This window comes from Xenopus tropicalis, chromosome 1 (genome assembly GCF_000004195.4).
Source record: "Xenopus tropicalis strain Nigerian chromosome 1, UCB_Xtro_10.0, whole genome shotgun sequence".
Lineage (NCBI taxonomy): Eukaryota > Metazoa > Chordata > Amphibia > Anura > Pipidae > Xenopus > Xenopus tropicalis.
Genome location: NC_030677.2, coordinates 199,102,098 through 199,119,183, shown reverse-complemented (window position 1 = coordinate 199,119,183; position 17,086 = coordinate 199,102,098). Strand labels below are relative to the sequence as shown.

General features: G+C 40.9%; 1 protein-coding gene across 1 annotated transcript in view; it reads right to left on the bottom strand.

Annotated features, from left to right (window-relative positions):
* prlr (prolactin receptor) overlaps positions 1 to 16,557 on the bottom strand; it is a 34,475-nt gene extending 17,918 nt beyond the window's left edge. Inside the window, exons 1-3 of the mRNA XM_002939955.4 lie at positions 16,298 to 16,557; positions 8,801 to 8,928; positions 2,947 to 3,079 (exon numbers count right to left, since the gene is read on the bottom strand). Coding sequence (XP_002940001.2) covers positions 2,947 to 3,079; positions 8,801 to 8,879 — 212 coding nt within the window. The 5' untranslated portion in view covers positions 8,880 to 8,928; positions 16,298 to 16,557. The remainder of the gene's footprint in view (positions 1 to 2,946; positions 3,080 to 8,800; positions 8,929 to 16,297) is intronic.
* Positions 16,558 to 17,086: the final 529 nt, after the last annotated feature.

Genomic DNA, 17,086 nt, shown 5'->3' with positions numbered 1-17,086 from the left:
CTATCATGGTTGCCCAATCCATGGCCTTTCAGTTGTGGTTGGTTACAAAAAATGTAAAACTGCCCCTTCTTTGCTCTTATTGGTAATTACCTGGACCCTTCTGATACACTTGTGGGTCAGACATACAGGGTAAAGGGACTGGTAATTTTTCTATGTCAGCGTAATATGTGGCCATTGACATTGACCTTGCAAAGATAAGGGTCTATGGGCCACATTACTGATTCAGAGAACGAGAAGTGAGGAGTACAAAGGACATTAATTTTTCCAGGAAACAGGAGATGTAAATCTGGCGTTGTGCTTTCAATGGTTACTTAGTAAACCATTATACAGAAATAGCGTGCATTATCTGCACCAGTTGCCTCAGAGGCACATTTTTCAGGTAGACTGTAAGCTCCTATCCTCTATAGGCAGAATGATCACCTGCATTACTTTGCTCTGCTACTGGAACTGCTTTGCCGGAAGCAGTTGCACTGACAGATACATATATATACAGTATATACAGATAGATACAGATACATAGCTTCAAGAAAGGGATGGATACCTTTTCAGTAAGGGAGAAAATACAAGATTACTGAAATGATCTCTTGGTTGATGAAGGGACCGCTGCTGGTCTGATTGCCCTTTGGGAGCCATGAAAGTTTTTATCCTGCTCTGAGGCAACTTTCTCTGAATCACCTAGAAGTTAGCCTGGTTTCATCTGGACAAAAAGTTAAACTTGATGGACATGTGTCTTTTTTCCACCTCAGCTGCAATGTTATGAAACTATAGCTTCCGCCTGCTTCAGAGTAACTGACTACAGAGCTTCTCTTCCAGGCACAATATCTTAAATACAGATGGTAAAATATTAAACCAGTGGCAGTGTGCACACCCCTTCCCAGCTGACCCCTGTCTGCCCGCCTGAGACAGCTCAAGACAGCAATGAAAATACTGGTGGACTGGCAGGGGAAGTGTTTTTCCTTACTGCAAATAAACCATCAGCATGCATTAGACGTCAGCCTGGCCTCTGAAGCAGACTGCTCACATTCCAAGTGCACTAGAGACTGGTGGCTGCTTGCCATTTGCTTGGAGGGAGCCCACATAGGGTCACACAGAGTGGCATATACCAGATAGCTATATTCTAGAGACATTATAAGAAATTACATACAAACGTTCAGTTCATAATTAGCTAAAAAGTAGAAATTATGAAGCAGTATTATTAAGTAGGGCTCCTATTTTCCTGATTTCATTCTGTGTCCCAAAAGATTTCCTGTTTTGATCACAAACAAGTAAAAACAACAAATAATTGGTTGACGTGCATGCTATTTATAATTTTGCCTCAAAAGTATTTCCCAATGCTTTTACATTCCCTATCTGATCCCCCATGTAACTCTATGAGGGGGCAGCCATAATAGTGCAGCAGTAGGCCGTTAGCATTAGAAGCTATTAACTGGTTGAAAAGGGTCAGTCAGGTTGGCTAAACACTCTATCAACATGTTCTATAGGTAACTATTTTATGTACATTAATATTTTGAAGAGTAGTTTTTTACTGCCAGTTTCACTTTAAGGTCACCGCCCCTCATTTTTTAGTCTTGATTATTATTATTATTAACATTTATTTATAAAGCGCCAACATATTCCCGCAGCGCTGTACAATAAGTGGGTTTCATACATTGGACATACAGAGTAACATATAAAGCAATCAATAACCGATACAAGAGGTGAAGAGAGCCCTGCCCAAAAGAGCTTACAATCTACAAATTTAAGAACTGTTTCAAGGTGCACTCATCACACTGTCACACTGTCATGAGTGCATAAATGCTTAGTTTAATTAAAAAGTTCTTCATGACTTCAGTAAGGATGTTATTGAGTGATTACCTGACAGAAAAGCTCAACCTGTCATGGAAGATAAAATAGCAGCTAGAGCTACTTTGGTTGGTTGTGTACCTTAATAAGGGAGTATCCCTATTGTAAACTCTATGGGGCAGGGACCTCCATCCTCTTGTATCTTTGACTCTTAAGTTATTGCCGCTGTACCTTTTATTTATCTGTATTTATTGTTATACTTTGTATTTATCTATTATTATCTTAATAACCCCCTGTTTGTACTAATGTATTCTACTGTACAGTGCTGTGTACATAAGTAGCGCTTTATAAATAAAGATATACATACATAAATCCCTAAATTACCTCACAAACAGTCAATTTTGGGCAAAGTAAGGAGCTGGATTGGGAGCATAGCCAGGAATGAAACTGAGCATGGATAGGGTGTTGCCTAGACACACCTGAAATATAAAATTATTGGGTTGGCGTGTATGAAAATATTTATATTGTTTAACTACAGCCATAATTTTGTGATGTTTTGTGTCTCACTCTGGCAGGTTTTTGCTTAAACAGGAAGTGCAGTAGTAAAAATACTGTCTGAGGTAAACTAGCAAGGATGCCTGCTCTTGGTTTGTGTGAGAGTACAGCGCCTCATACACATCAGCGTAACTTGGTCATTCTGGGGCCCCCCTGCAGAAAAATGATGGTATAGCTGACCCTGTGGTCTGGGCCCCCCTGCAACCATGGGGTCTGCTGTATACATACACCTCAGCTCATACAAGCAGAGAGATGGATGTTAGTATGTAACATCCATAATGACACATTATATTAGAAAGATATATTTTTATAGCCAGACAGATGGAGAACCCCCAGCTGTCAGTGCAGCTAGTATTCACTCTGACTAAGAACAGGCTAAGTAAGATGTATGGCCACACTTGGTGAATAAGTTATCCCATTATTCTAAAACACTGAACAAAAAGACATTTGTAGGCCTAAAGTGCATGTAAAATGAAGTTTGTATAAATAAACTGATGCTGAACTACTTCTAAACCCAGAATCCCCTGGCAGTCATTGGTTACCCAGAATCACTCTGTCAACTAAAACACTAGCATTTTCAGTTGGACCAAAAGAAGGCAATGACTTTACTTTTCTTTTCTGTAGAGCAGGCTGTAGTTGGTTGGAAGCCCTCCATCCGAGCCCGGTTTCCACCAGCAGGAAAAAGTCACTTTTTCGAAGGAGCGGCATTTAATGATATCGGGTTTTCCAGGTGGAGACTGTCCTGTAGGATAAAATGGTGGGTATTACTGGCAGGGGCATTAGTGTATACTCACTATTAAGATGCACTTAATAGTCTGCAATTAAGATGTAACATGTAAGAGAATATGCTGCCTAGCTACTGCCATATTTATTTCCTCACTATGCACCGTAACAGTTGAAAGGTGCAGTATAAATGAACATTAGGTTTTACCATGATGCAGACAGTATTCAACAATAATCTTCAGTTAATCTTTATTACTTAGTCTTTTCTGATTTTTAAAATGTATGCTTTGCAACCCAACAATTAGTTATGAAATTTGTTAAACGGTTGCTAAGGTCCCGCTGACCCTAGCAATGGTGGTTTGATTTGCAAATTGGAAGTAGGACAGATAAGAAGGCTAAGTGAAGGCTACGGGTCAATCTGGGGAGTCTAGTTAAGGTTGCAGAGGGGGAACTTCGCTTACATGTAGTGCCGCATTTAAAATGCAAGCAACAGCCTTATAACAATTAGGGTAAAATGAATGTAACATCACAGAACTGCTATACAGGTATGGGACCTATTATCCAGAATGCGCGGGACCTGAGGTTTTCCGGATAAGGGATCTTTCCGTAATTTGGATCTCCATAACTTAAGTCTACTAAAAATCATTTAAATATTGAATAAACCCAATAGGACGGTTCTGCCTCCAATAAGGGGTAATTATATCTTAGTTGGGATCAAGTACAGGTACTGTTTTATTATTACAGAGAAAAGGGAATCATTTAACCATTAAATAAACCCAATAGGGCTGTTCTGCCCCCAATAAGGGGTAATTATATCTTAGTTGGGATCAAGTACAGGTACTGTTTTATTATTACAGAGAAAAGGGAATCATTTAACCATTAAATAAACCCAATAGGGCTGTTCTGCCCCCAATAAGGGGTAATTATATCTTAGTTGGGATCAAGTACAGGTACTGTTTTATTATTACAGAGAAAAGGGAATCATTTAACCATTAAATAAACCCAATAGGACGGTTCTGCCTCCAATAAGGGGTAATTATATCTTAGTTGGGATCAAGTACAGGTACTGTTTTATTATTACAGAGAAAAGGGAATCATTTAACCATTAAATAAACACAATAGGACTGTTCTGCCCCCAATAAGGGGTAATTATATCTTAGTTGGGATCAAGTACAGGTACTGTTTTATTATTACAGAGAAAAGGGAATCATTTAACCATTAAATAAACCCAATAGGACGGTTCTGCCTCCAATAAGGGGTAATTATATCTTAGTTGGGATCAAGTACAGGTACTGTTTTATTATTACAGAGAAAAGGGAATCATTTAACCATTAAATAAACCCAATAGGGCTGTTCTGCCCCAATAAGGGGTAATTATATCTTAGTTGGGATCAAGTACAGGTACTGTTTTATTATTACAGAGAAAAGGGAATCATTTAACCATGAAATAAACCCAATAGGGCTGTTCTGCCCCCAATAAGGGGTAATTATAGCTTAGTTGGGATCAAGTACAGGTACTGTTTTATTATTACAGAGAAAAGGGAATCATTTAAACATTAAATAAACCCAATAGGACTGTTCTGCCCCCAATAAGGGGTAATTATATCTTAGTTGGGATCAAGTACAGGTACTGTTTTATTACTACAGAGAAAAGGGAATCATTTAACCATCAAATAAACCCAATAGGATTGTTCTGCCCCCAATAAGGGGTAATTATATCTTAGTTGGGATCAAGTACAATGCACTGTGTTATTATTACAGGGGAAAAAGGAAATTATTTTTAAAAATTAGAATTATTTGCTTATACTGGAGTCTATGGGAGATGGCCTTTCCGTAATTCGGAACTTTCTGGATAATGGGTTTCCGGATAAGGGATCCCCTGTATTAGAACCAGAGGTCCAGCAGCAGATTTAATCATTGATTCCACTGTAACATCTAGCTTCTTATCACCGATAGAGATGTAGCGAACTGTTCGCCGGCGAACTAATTCGCGCAAATTCGTGGACTTTTGCCGATGTTCGCCACTTTGGGTTCGCCGCGTTTTTTTTTGGTGCCGCGTTTTTTTGCCTTGGTTTTTCCGCCGCGTTTTATCGCCTATGCATATACATAGGAATAGCTTGCTTTTTTTTTGGCGTTATTTTTTGGCGGTTTTTTTGCGATTTTTTTTTTTGGCGTTTTTTTACAAAGTATTTTTCAGAGAAATTTTTGCTTGATCCCCCTCCTGCATGCCACTGTCCAGGTCGTGGCACCCTTTAAACAACTTTAAAATCAGTTTTCTGGCCAGAAATGGCTTTTCTAGGTTTTAAAGTTCGCCTTCCCATTGAAGTCTATGGGGTTCGCAAAGTTCGCAAATATTTGCGAGTTTTGCCGAAAGTCCGCGAACGGGTCCGCGAACATTTCTGGCGATGTTCGCTACATCCCTAATCACCGAGTCACGAACTAGATGATTTTTACTATCCTGATATTTTTAAGTAGAAGGGAATGTATTTCTTATAACACACATTTCATGACGAACTTATTATAATAACAGAATACATCATACAGTATTTTCTAAATCAGAAAGTTTAAAAAAGTTTAATAAAAAACCATCAATATCTTGTATAAGATATTCTTATAAATGGTGCTTAGTGATACAGATAACCCAGCAAATGTGTATTATAAAAAATAAACTACCCTGTTGTTAAATATGAGGATATAATAAGTCACCTGAGATCCCTGACCTGCATAAAAACACTCAGTCACCTTTTTATGGTCATGGAGCTCTGCAGTGACTTCTGATATGCCTGTAGTACACAAGAGTCATAAATATCCTGTAAACAATATAGTTATAATTGGTGACTCACTAAAACTTGTGTTTTATAACAGTAATGCTGTAAAATATGAGGACTCATGAGGAGTTCCATGACCATTTAATGGTGCACAACTTTCGCCTCATATATATATATATATAATATAATTATTCCCTATATATTTTACAATAGGGTGTACAATATTACAGGCTATTTATGTTTATGGCAGCTTTTACCAGTTATTGATTGATAGTTATTGTTTCTGTTTGGTCTATTATTTATTTTAAGAAATGGCATTCCTGCCCTTTTAGTTCAGGTAAGTTAAGGGTGCTGTATTATTCCCTATATATTTTACAATATGTGGTAAGCTATTCCCTATGTATTACAGGCTATTTATGGCTTTTTCATATTATAACATGGCTAGTTTTACTATTCACTGATTGCTAGTCATTGTTTCCATTTGGCCTGTTATTTTTTTTTTAAGAGATGACCATTTCTACCCTGATTTCAGGTAGGTTTTCTTTTTCTCTATGGACTCCTTCTTTCTAGTAAGCCTTTGTGTTTATCCAGGTGCGCTGCTCCCTAAGGGAATATCTGCCACTTGGTATTTAGTCTGTGTGGCAAAGCCTGGGTCTCATTAGCTCAAATGAATGGAAAGATTTGCTTAAGAAAACGACTGGCAGATTATTTCAGTTCATCTTAGTGGATTGTGTACTGGTAAGTACTTGGCTACTGCTGACCATGAATATTGCACAGAATAAATATTGCAAAGAAACTGAAATAATTCTTCCCTTGAGCTCTGAACTACATTACCCAGCATCCTGACAGCCTACGGGTCAGATGACTAACAGCCCTTATTGAAGGAATGTTTAATATCCTACTTATTTAAACCATAAGGCTGAAACTCTTTTTACTGAGGGGGTTTATGTCTGACTTCATTATTGCAAGCTAAGTTTATACACACTCCCTATCAATGGTACTACCTTGCTGTTTATTTGGATCTTGTTGCAATTAGAGGGAGTATATCATACACGTAACATATAAGCCCAGGTATATCTGCCCTATAGCAGAGGGTAAGGATAGGGCTGCCAAACCAGCATTCAGAGCGCAGGCAGACCCAGATTCAGGTGCTTTTTAAATGAGCACTAAGGACCCGCTTTTGCACATCTACTGTTCCCCAAAGGCATTAAAAACAGTCCATGTCCAAAAGTCAGTATATTTTTTTCTAGATAAGGTGGCAGGCCATAGTTTCAGCCCACTGCATTTTCTTCAACAACCAGTTTGAATATTTGGGCCCAATGGGGATGATAGGCCTTGTAGTTAAAGTGACCACCAGGCCAGTATTGTCCCAGCCCAGATAATAAAAATGAATACTTGGAGTCAAGATTATTGATAAGACAGGACAAGTAGAAAAGTAGGCTGACTGTAGTTGCAGTCTGTTAACTCCAGAGAGATAGGGGGTTAATAACGTGGCTTTGATGAGAAAATCCTGTGAATGTGCTCTAACTACTCAGTGAAGAGGAAAACAAAATCACTGTCACATTCCAGGGCTGCCACTGACTCTCAAAGATCCATTGCCCCCCATCCCCATACATCCTTTCATGTTAAACCAATTGAGTGCTTAATGGGGTGTGCATTTGGACATGGGGCCCCCTCTGGAACCAATCATTTAATAAGGCACAAATGTTCTTATAAAAACAGCCCTGGTGTAATATTAGCATGAAACTGACATGTCTAGTTCAACATGATGCCTTTACAGGGGATATGGGAATATACTGCTTTGGTTCTATAATCAAAACAGGAATTTTTTACAAAATTACCCTGTTTCCCCTACTAACAGCTCACATGTCTCTTATTATCCCCTTCAGGTCTTGGATTGCTGCTTAAATTGAACATCCACAGCCTGAAAGTGGCCCTAAAGGTATTTTTGTGTCCCAAGGATTGTCCAAGGGTTTCATGGTTTCATGCTTAAATGGATATTTTTTTCATACAAGTTTAAAGACTAGAAGGGGGCATCATCATTAGCCAGAGCATCAATCTGAGCGGATTATGCTCTACTCAGGATTATTATCTATACGAGAGGTTAGAGAGCCAGGAAGTATCTGAGTCTATGAGTCAATGTCATTGTTCCAATCCGGTCAACCAGCTTATTATGTAGCAGCTAATAGTATTTAGTTGTGCAGTTTCCCGTCACGCTTGGTTTATCATTCATCATTAGGTGGTGCAAAAGAGTGTTGTATATCTTCTCACTCTGCTCTACTATATTTGGTGCTGGTCGGAAACAATATATATCCCTAAAGTCCCTTAGCTTCCGTCTGAGCTGTCTTTACTGGAGATAATAGGACGTTGGCAAGGACTGTGGCTGTGGGATAGCAGGTATAGTAGGGAGAGATGGTGCCTATAGTAGCAGTGGGGGGATAATAGCCTCTGGGAAGGGACTGGGGCTGTGGGATAGCAGGTATAGTAGGGAGAGATGGTGCCTATAGTAGCAGTGGGGGGATAATAGCCTCTGGGAAGGGACTGGGGCTGTGGGATAGCAGGTATAGTAGGGAGAGATGGTGCCTATAGTAGCAGTGGGGGGATAATAGCCTCTGGGAAAGGACTGGGGCTGTGGGATAGCAGGTATAGTAGGGAGAGATGGTGCCTATAGTAGCAGTGGGGGGATAATAGCCTCTGGGAAGGGACTGGGGCTGTGGGATAACAGGTATAGTAGGGAGAGATGGTGCCTATAGTAGCAGTGGGGGGATAATAGCCTCTGGGAAGGGACTGGGGCTGTGGGATTGTAGGTATAGTGGGGGAAGTTTGAGTGTAAGTCAGAACTAAATCAGGATATGCCAGTGTCCTCATATACATCATAAGGACCTTAGCTTGTAAGCTCCACTGGGGTAGGGCTGAGTATGCTCTGTGTAGCATGTTGCCACTATATATAAAAGAAGCCCAGTTCTGCTTACCGTTGAGTGACACTGTGTAGAGAAAGAGAAGAAATGTGACAGCCAGTGATGGGGTGGTAGGTGCCAAGTTCTGCGGCATACTGATCTCCTACTTTAACTCCAACACAACATGGAGGATCAAAGGTTCACTGAAAAATAAAAGGGAATGGTGTTGACATATGCTCAGAAGAATTTAACATTGGATTAGCAGACAAACCCTATATTTGCCTCATCCCAGACAGGCAACATCCATCATAAAGAAGGAATGTCATCAAAGCAATAAGCAATAATGACCTCTATAGATCTGTGTCGCACCCATTTCTATCACATACAGTATGGAAATGACCCCCTCGCCAGTACAAATAAATAATCGGTGTTACTGGTCCTTTAATGGTTAGCAAATGAAACACTCTATAATCTTCACTTACAGTAAATAAGCAAAGAGTGGCTTCCTTTCCAAGTGAAAACACTAAAGACATTAGAGATCACAGAGGCTATGGGGACACTTGTAGGACACAGACTTGGTATTACCAAAAGGCTTTGTTCTTAATTCTGGGTTCCCAGATAGTGATTGGACTACAGCTTCCAGCATACTGACTATACACTGAAGAATGTTGGGAGTTGCTAAGGAAACATGGACCTAAAGCAGAGGTGGCCACTACTCTCCTTATAATGCACTGCCTTCCCTGACTGTAGCCAGCCTGCCAAAATGACCCGTAGGTGGAGCTGTTGTTTCACATTCATTATATTAGCAGTTTAAAAACTGTATCTTAAAGAGGTGGTTTACCTTTAAGTTGACATTTAGTATGTTGTAGAATTGCCTATTCTAAGCAACTTTTCAATTGGTCTTCATTATTTATTTCTTATAGTTTTAGATCAATTTGTCTTTTTCTTCTAACTCTTTGCAGCAGCGAAAAAAACATTGTTCGTTGAGGTTACAGTGTCGTATTTATTGCTCCTTTTTATAACCTGTTTTTCTATTCAGGTCCTCTCCTATTCATTTACCATCCTCTCATTTAAACTGCTTCCTGGTTACTAAGGTAATTTTGACCCTAGCAACCAGGGAGCTGCTGAACAAAAAGTGAAATAACTAAAAACCTACAAATAATAAAAAAATGAAGCCCAATTGCACATTATCTCAGAATATTCTTCTCTACATCATACTAAAAGTTAACTCAAACATGAACAAGCCAACTACCAAAAAAATGTAAATCGCAAAAGTGCTTAGAAGAATGCTGTGAGCAGTTAGGGTTTACATTCACTTTTAAGTAAATGTATGTAAGTTTCATAGAGCTGCTGTACATGAGTAACGGTGTAGCAGCCCTTTGTACTCTAACAATCATCCCCAGGCCTGAGCTACATGAGAGCCGTTCTCATACATTCGCGTTTAGAAAAGAAAGGACCGCATTCAGTGGGAAAATGTCATTAGAGTTTAGGATTGCACCACAGGCTTCAGAATCCATAGGGATTATTAACATATATATTTGTTTAGCTGAACTTGATTTTTGGTGGTGTTTTTCTGCGGGTGCCAGAGTATTTACAATGCACCCGCCTCTCCTCCGTCCCGGCCCATTAGTCTAATCCCTCTTCATGGCCACAGACTGAAATACATTGATCTTTGAAGTACTCAGCGTTCTCTCCCACTAATGTGATTTTTTGTTAAGGTGCCTAATTATTCTAATCTGTTCTGAAGGGACCTCTGACTTCTAACCTTTCTACTATTTGAAGCCCTATAATAAGTGTTTTGGGTGGCCTTGCGTCTTCAAATGCCCTTTGTATGAGGGGAAGGTCACCCTAAATAAAAATACACACCTAACACATCTAAAGTGCCTTCCTTTGGGCCGGAACAGAAACAAATTCTGTGCTTTGGCAATTTACTGTATTTTTTATACCATTTTGGAGGTATTTCACCTTTTAGTCAACCTTTGGTATGTTATAGAATGGCCTATTCTAAGCAACTTTTCAATTAGTCTTTTTGGAGCTTGCAAATGGGGGGTCACTGACCCCCATCAGCCAAAAACTATTGCTTAATGAGGCTACAGTTTTACTGTTATTGTTACTTGTTATAATTTATTTGTCTATTCAGTCCCTCTCCTATTCATATACCAGCTCCTCATTCAACCCACTCCCTGGTTGCTAAGTTAATTAGGACCCTAGCAACCAGATGCTGCTGAAACTCCAAACTGGAAAGCTGCAGAACAAAAAGTGAAATAACTGAAAAAACCCCACAAATAATAAAAAATGAAGACCAATTGCAAATTGTCACAGAATATTCCTCTCTATATTATACTAAAGGTTAACTCAAAGGTAAACAACCCCTTTAAAGCACACAGCACCCCTTCAGCACCACTGTGTGAAACACCCATGGGTTAACAGAACAGCCTCTGGGGTGCAGGGTTCCTTGTGACTTCAGCATTCCATCCCTGATAGAGTTGGATACAAATACTCTGAGCCATTTAGCAATCATGCTTTTGTAAAAGTCTCAGAATTAAAGGGGACAAATTGTGGGAAACTGCTTAAAAAAGTAAAAATCGGCAATGGAGTCTGCCCAGTATATCCTTTGCACAGAGCTGGTATGTTCTCATTGTGCACCAGTTTTTCCTACTGTGCATCAACCACATGACACTGCTGGAATTAAAGGAGAACTATACCCCCAAACAATAGGTCTCTATAAAAATATACTGCATAAACAGCTCATATATAAAACCCTGCTTCATCTAAATAAACTATTTTCATATAAATATACTTTTTAGTAGTATGTGCCATTGGGTAATCCTAAATAGAAAACTGCCATTTTATGTACTAAGGGCCGCCCCCTGGGATCATAGGATTCACAGTGCACACAAACAAGCCAAGGCACACATACATGCTAGGCCCCATCAGCCAATGAATGGACAGAGTTCTGTCTTTTACTCCCACACTACTTCCTGTTACAGTCAGAGCTGCATCACTTCCTGTCAGCTGATCTCTGAGGGAGCACACAGCCCATCACTAAATGGCGGCTCAAGGGAAAGGATGTAAAAGGGCAATATTTACTGATATATTCCAGTTTGGTGAGATTCTTTAATAGGCCACTTAATATAATATAAACTATATGTTGGTTAAGTATTTATTCTGGGGGTATAGTTTTCATTTAAAGTGGATGGAGGGGGCGGGGGTAACTCCTCACCCAGCTACAGTTCTGGGAATGGACTATTTAAAAAAAAAAACAATTCTGTTTTCTGTTTAGGGTTTCTCTTGCTGGTACCTACACTTGCAGATTCTGCCTTGTTTCATACAGCCATTGTTCATACTCTCTCCTCAGAATTCACTCCAGGTGGGATGAGCCCAGTGCGCCCATGGCCAGAAATGAATGATAGGGCATGAAGCAGTCACTAGAAAAGCAGGTCTGTATTTAGCACATACACTACAACTAGGCTTGAAGTATCAGTAGATAGGATGGAGAGTTTGGTTTAATCCTGGTTAAACCAAGAGTTCTGGAATTTCCTGGAGACACATCTTTCCGTAACAAGTCCCAAAATGTTGCCAATGCTCTTCTGCTCTACTACCCTGTGCAACCTGAGTGCCTGTGTGTTGGTTTAGGCACATTCCCATGCTAACAAGCTATGCAATAATGCCTCATTTCACTGTGGCTGTGCTAATAGAACATATAAGCCATCCTATTTCTTTCTTAGATAGACACGCAGATCTAGCACTGGAGACTCAATGCTGACAATCAGATCTATACAGAGGCGCTTCCTGGTGTCTGACAATCTCCTAATATCTCATTATCCCCCAAGTGCATTACTGAGACCACTGTGGCCACAACAGTGCAAACCCCTGACCCACAATATATAATCAAACAACATATGCAGAAACAGTATAATGGCACCAAACCTGCCAAATCTGCACTGATTCCAGTTCAAAACCTAGAGAAGTCACCAGCCTTGCCAAAATACATAGCAACTGTAATTGTAAGCGGCACAAAAATAATTCCTGACTTTTATTCATCATACAGAAGGTGCATAAAAGTGCCAATATTACTTTCCCACTTATACTATTTCAAGTTTACATGCTGTCCCTACTCCCTTGCATCAGAAATCTCAATTTACCATGTATACAGGATAACTAGTCTGGATTCCATATCCCTTAGCACCTTGGCAGTGACGGAGTTAAACTGCTTCCTGACTCTGCCTATCATTCAAGCAGATTGTGGCAGCGTTTGTGCTCTTTCCAACTGAGATTCATTTAGCGCAGAAACGCTTCTCTCTCACTGGATCACTTGGCGCTCCAATGCAGAATAACAAATATACTACACCCAAACTTGCAATACAGGGTTGAGGCAAGAGCCCAAGACTTAGGCCGAGAACATTCAGTCTCAATGTTTATTACCTGGACAAGTTACCAGCCTGCATTTTCACAAATATGCCCACTAGAGGGCACTGTTGCTCTAAATTACCCCCCAAAACATCTCCTGCATTATTTTAACTAAACTCAAAAATAAGGCGCTATCATCAGTTTGGAATGACGAGTCGAAATACTAACACGTTGTTTAGAAAGGCAGAATTTAGACAGGATTATGCTACACCTTAACCCTGCATAGTTTGCACTTAAAGGGAACCCTCCACCCAAAAATCACTTTTATATTATGAAAGAAAATGTAATTCCTAATAACTTTCCAACACACAATCAAATTAAATGTAATTGCTATTGAAAGCAGTGTTTATCTCTTTCTGTTCTCTGGGTCTGACTCTTGAAGCAATGTAGCAGAAGGCAGTTCAATCTGCTGGCTTTTGATGGGAGGGATCCTTTTTTATTATTATTATTTATATAGCGCCATCAATTTACCCAGCGCTTTAAGAGTTGAAGCTACTGCAACCAGATTCATGTCCCTTTTGCAGAGATGCAGTTCAACAATATCTGGAGGCTGCAGAAAGGTTGTATATTCTACCAAAACATGTTTTCCTGCATTTTATTATAGAATTATGCAACCTTTGTCAGTAGCCAGACAACTGTTTTTATTATTGCTGCTGCTGCTGCTATACAAATAAATAATAGTGATGATAATGCAACACAATTAAAGATTTCTATCCTCAAACACGCTGTTACTACAAATCCCAGAATTCTCTGCAAGCCCACTGGCTAGATACATTGTTCTGCCTATTTACAGAAGCCTAGAATGTGAATGTGCTAGATATCCATAGAACTAAGGCTAAATGCCTGGTGCCAGCATTATTCTTATATATAACAATTATTATTCTCATATATCTGTAACCTTTTAAACCCCACAGTTTACATTACATTAACTAAACCTATGTCTTTATGACTCTCTGAAAACACAAATTACTGCACAAATTTATTGTTGCTAAACTTCAACTCTCAGAATCTCCCTAAAAGCTAGATAGATAGATATCAAATAAATATATATAAGATAAATGATAGATGGATAGATAGATGATAGATGAAAGGTAGATGGATAGATGATAGATAGATGATAGATAGATGAATGATGATAGATAGATAGATAGATAGATGATAGATAGATAGATAGATAGATAGATAGACAGATGAAAGATAGATGGATGGATGGATGGATGGATGGATGGATGATAGATAGATAGATGGATAGATAGATGGATAGATGATAGATAGATGATAGATTGATGATAGATAGATAGATAGATAGATAGATAGATAGATAGATAGATGGATAGATAGATAGATAGATAGATAGATAGATAGATAGATAGATAGATAGATAGAATGGAACTTCAGCTCTGCTTTAGGACCTACCACCCTAATAGGGACAATGCAAACAAGGAGTCGCTCCCATGTTGCTGACCAAGGAAGAAGCAGAGTTGGGTGTCAGACTTTCTCACCTTTAGGGCACCTTGCCAGTACAGTAGGGTCCTAACCCCTCAGCCCTCCTTTCCACCCATAACCCCGCTGTATTATGCCTTTATCCATGCAGCCTGCACATTCCAGTAGCACTCAGCAATGGCGCAGTACGGACCCAGGGACAATCCCAGCAAGGTACAATAGAGAACAGTCCAGGTGCCCAGACAAATTTGATTGGCTGCTGAATGGGACCTGGCTAACAATAGCCTGAGTATACAGAGAGCTCTCCCTTGGCAAGGTTCTTCTACAAACTCTTTCCGAGTGATTGGGCAGACATAAGGCTTTGGTGCCTGTGTGTTCCTTTAGGATAATTTGATATAATGTATCTGAGTAATAATGGGTGTTATGGGAGCTGCACACACACACATCTGCACCACGTAGCAATATTACATCAGTACATTGTGTCCTAATGTGATTACAGGGTGTATCGGCTCCTTCTCAAAATAGTCATTTGCCTCACTAGCAATTAGAGAGAAATTCAAGGCCAACTAATCACTTCTCCCAAATCACAAGAGAGTCTGGGGATCCATAGGAAGGCACAGAGAACGAATGCAGTTTCATAAAAAAGAAAAAAATTCTACTGATCCAATGACAGTGTATGGTTTACACCACACAGGGACTGGGGCACAGAGCTGACAATCCTCTGGTACCTAATGGAAAGGAATAGAGGAATGCAAAACAATCCCAGGGTTCCTGTGTCTGGAAATAGAAAGAGCTTGGTCATCTCAGTGTCCGGCAGAGCGTGGGAGCTGCAGTTTCATCATCTGATCCACATTAGGTACAGCCGCCGTGTCCCTCTCTCCCTAGCCCCAAACTCCCTGTCTCTGTAGCCAAAACCTTTTAACTGAATCAGGGAAAATCCTGTGTTAACAAGAAATTGAATTGCTGAGCCACCCCGGCAGATTATATATATATATATATATATGTGTGTGTGTGCTGGAAGGGGGTGGGTGTGTTATGTATCTGCCCATTTATATCTCCCTCTTTCTATATATATATATATTTACACAGTATTTATTATATGTATTTATTTATCTGCTTTTCTCTATCTGCCCATCGATTGTTGTTCTCTCTTTCTACTCTGTAAAATAGAGAAATGATTGCCTGGGCTCCTCTGTCAGTCTGCCCTGGGCACAGGTATATCTGCCTAGTGACAGTACCCTTATAGGAACACACAGACTGGCACAGATGTGAGTAGGAAGGGGATGGCACCCACACTGGCAGATACACACACCCTGGTACAATGGTTGTGTGTTAGGTAAACAGAAATGCCACTATATAGACATACTGGCACAGCTATTAAGTAAAAGAAAAAAGATATATAAAAAAGCCTGGCACATCTGCATGCCAAGCACGAATGGGACCCAGGTATGATTTTCATAAACTGACAGGGAAGACAGACACTCAGGAAATACAGCTGACATAGCTGGCTGGCAGTTAGGTATGGCATCCACAGATAGACAAGCAGACCTTGGCACCCACATATGGGGATACAGAGTCCCAAGCAGAATAGGTGAGTTGGCACAGAGGGCTGTCAGGCAGGCACCAGGGTAAGTGGTTAGAGAGGTGGGTAGGTAGGGGGCAGCCACCCTGGCACAGTCAGGAATGTCCCCCAACAAGGAGAGAGAGCCTTGGCATTACCTGTGCATGGCTGCAGGGGGTGAGGCTGTCTGTGAGTATAATCCCAGGAATGATCCGGTTCTGCAGTGCCCATATCGCAGGCTCGTCCTGCCAGCGCCCAGTGCCCCAGGCTGCGACCCCCAGGCCAGTGCCAAATACACCGACCCCAGGCCAGTGCCAAACGCAGCGACCCCGGGCCAGTGCCAAGCGCAGCGACCCCCGGACCAGGGAGCAGCGGGTAATAAACCAGAGCGATCCTGACTCTTCGCACCGACTCGCATCTCAGCCTCTCCTACCGGCTCTCTTATCCTCCCCACGTCCCACCCCATGGAAACGTCAGCCGGCTGGGCGGCCCCAACCTGGGACACTCACACTGCGTCAGCTGCTTGGTAAATGCATGGCAGCCCTGGGTAGTGCCCCCCCTGCCCCTAGTCCTGGCTGTCCTGCTTGCCCTGACTATCCTGCTGCAACCCTGGCTGCGCTCAATTGCATGGTGCTCTGGCTATGGCGCATCCCTGGCATTGGGCCCTTTCTGCCCACTGGCTCTGGGTTTCATGGGGTCCGGAATGATATTCAAAATGGGCCCTGGCATTTTAAATACGCAGAGGCCCATCAGCCCCCAGTAGGCCAATAAATAATAACTGTATATGCCATCTTACTGCAGCTCCTCTGGCATTTGCCAGAATCTGCACATTGCCAGTCATTACCCCCAGCTCTGTGCACTCTGTGCCCCTAGGTGCCCTGTGCTCTTTCTCTGGGTCTAGGTGTATGTATGCTACTGCACTGGTTATGGCTGGCTGGTTGCACCTA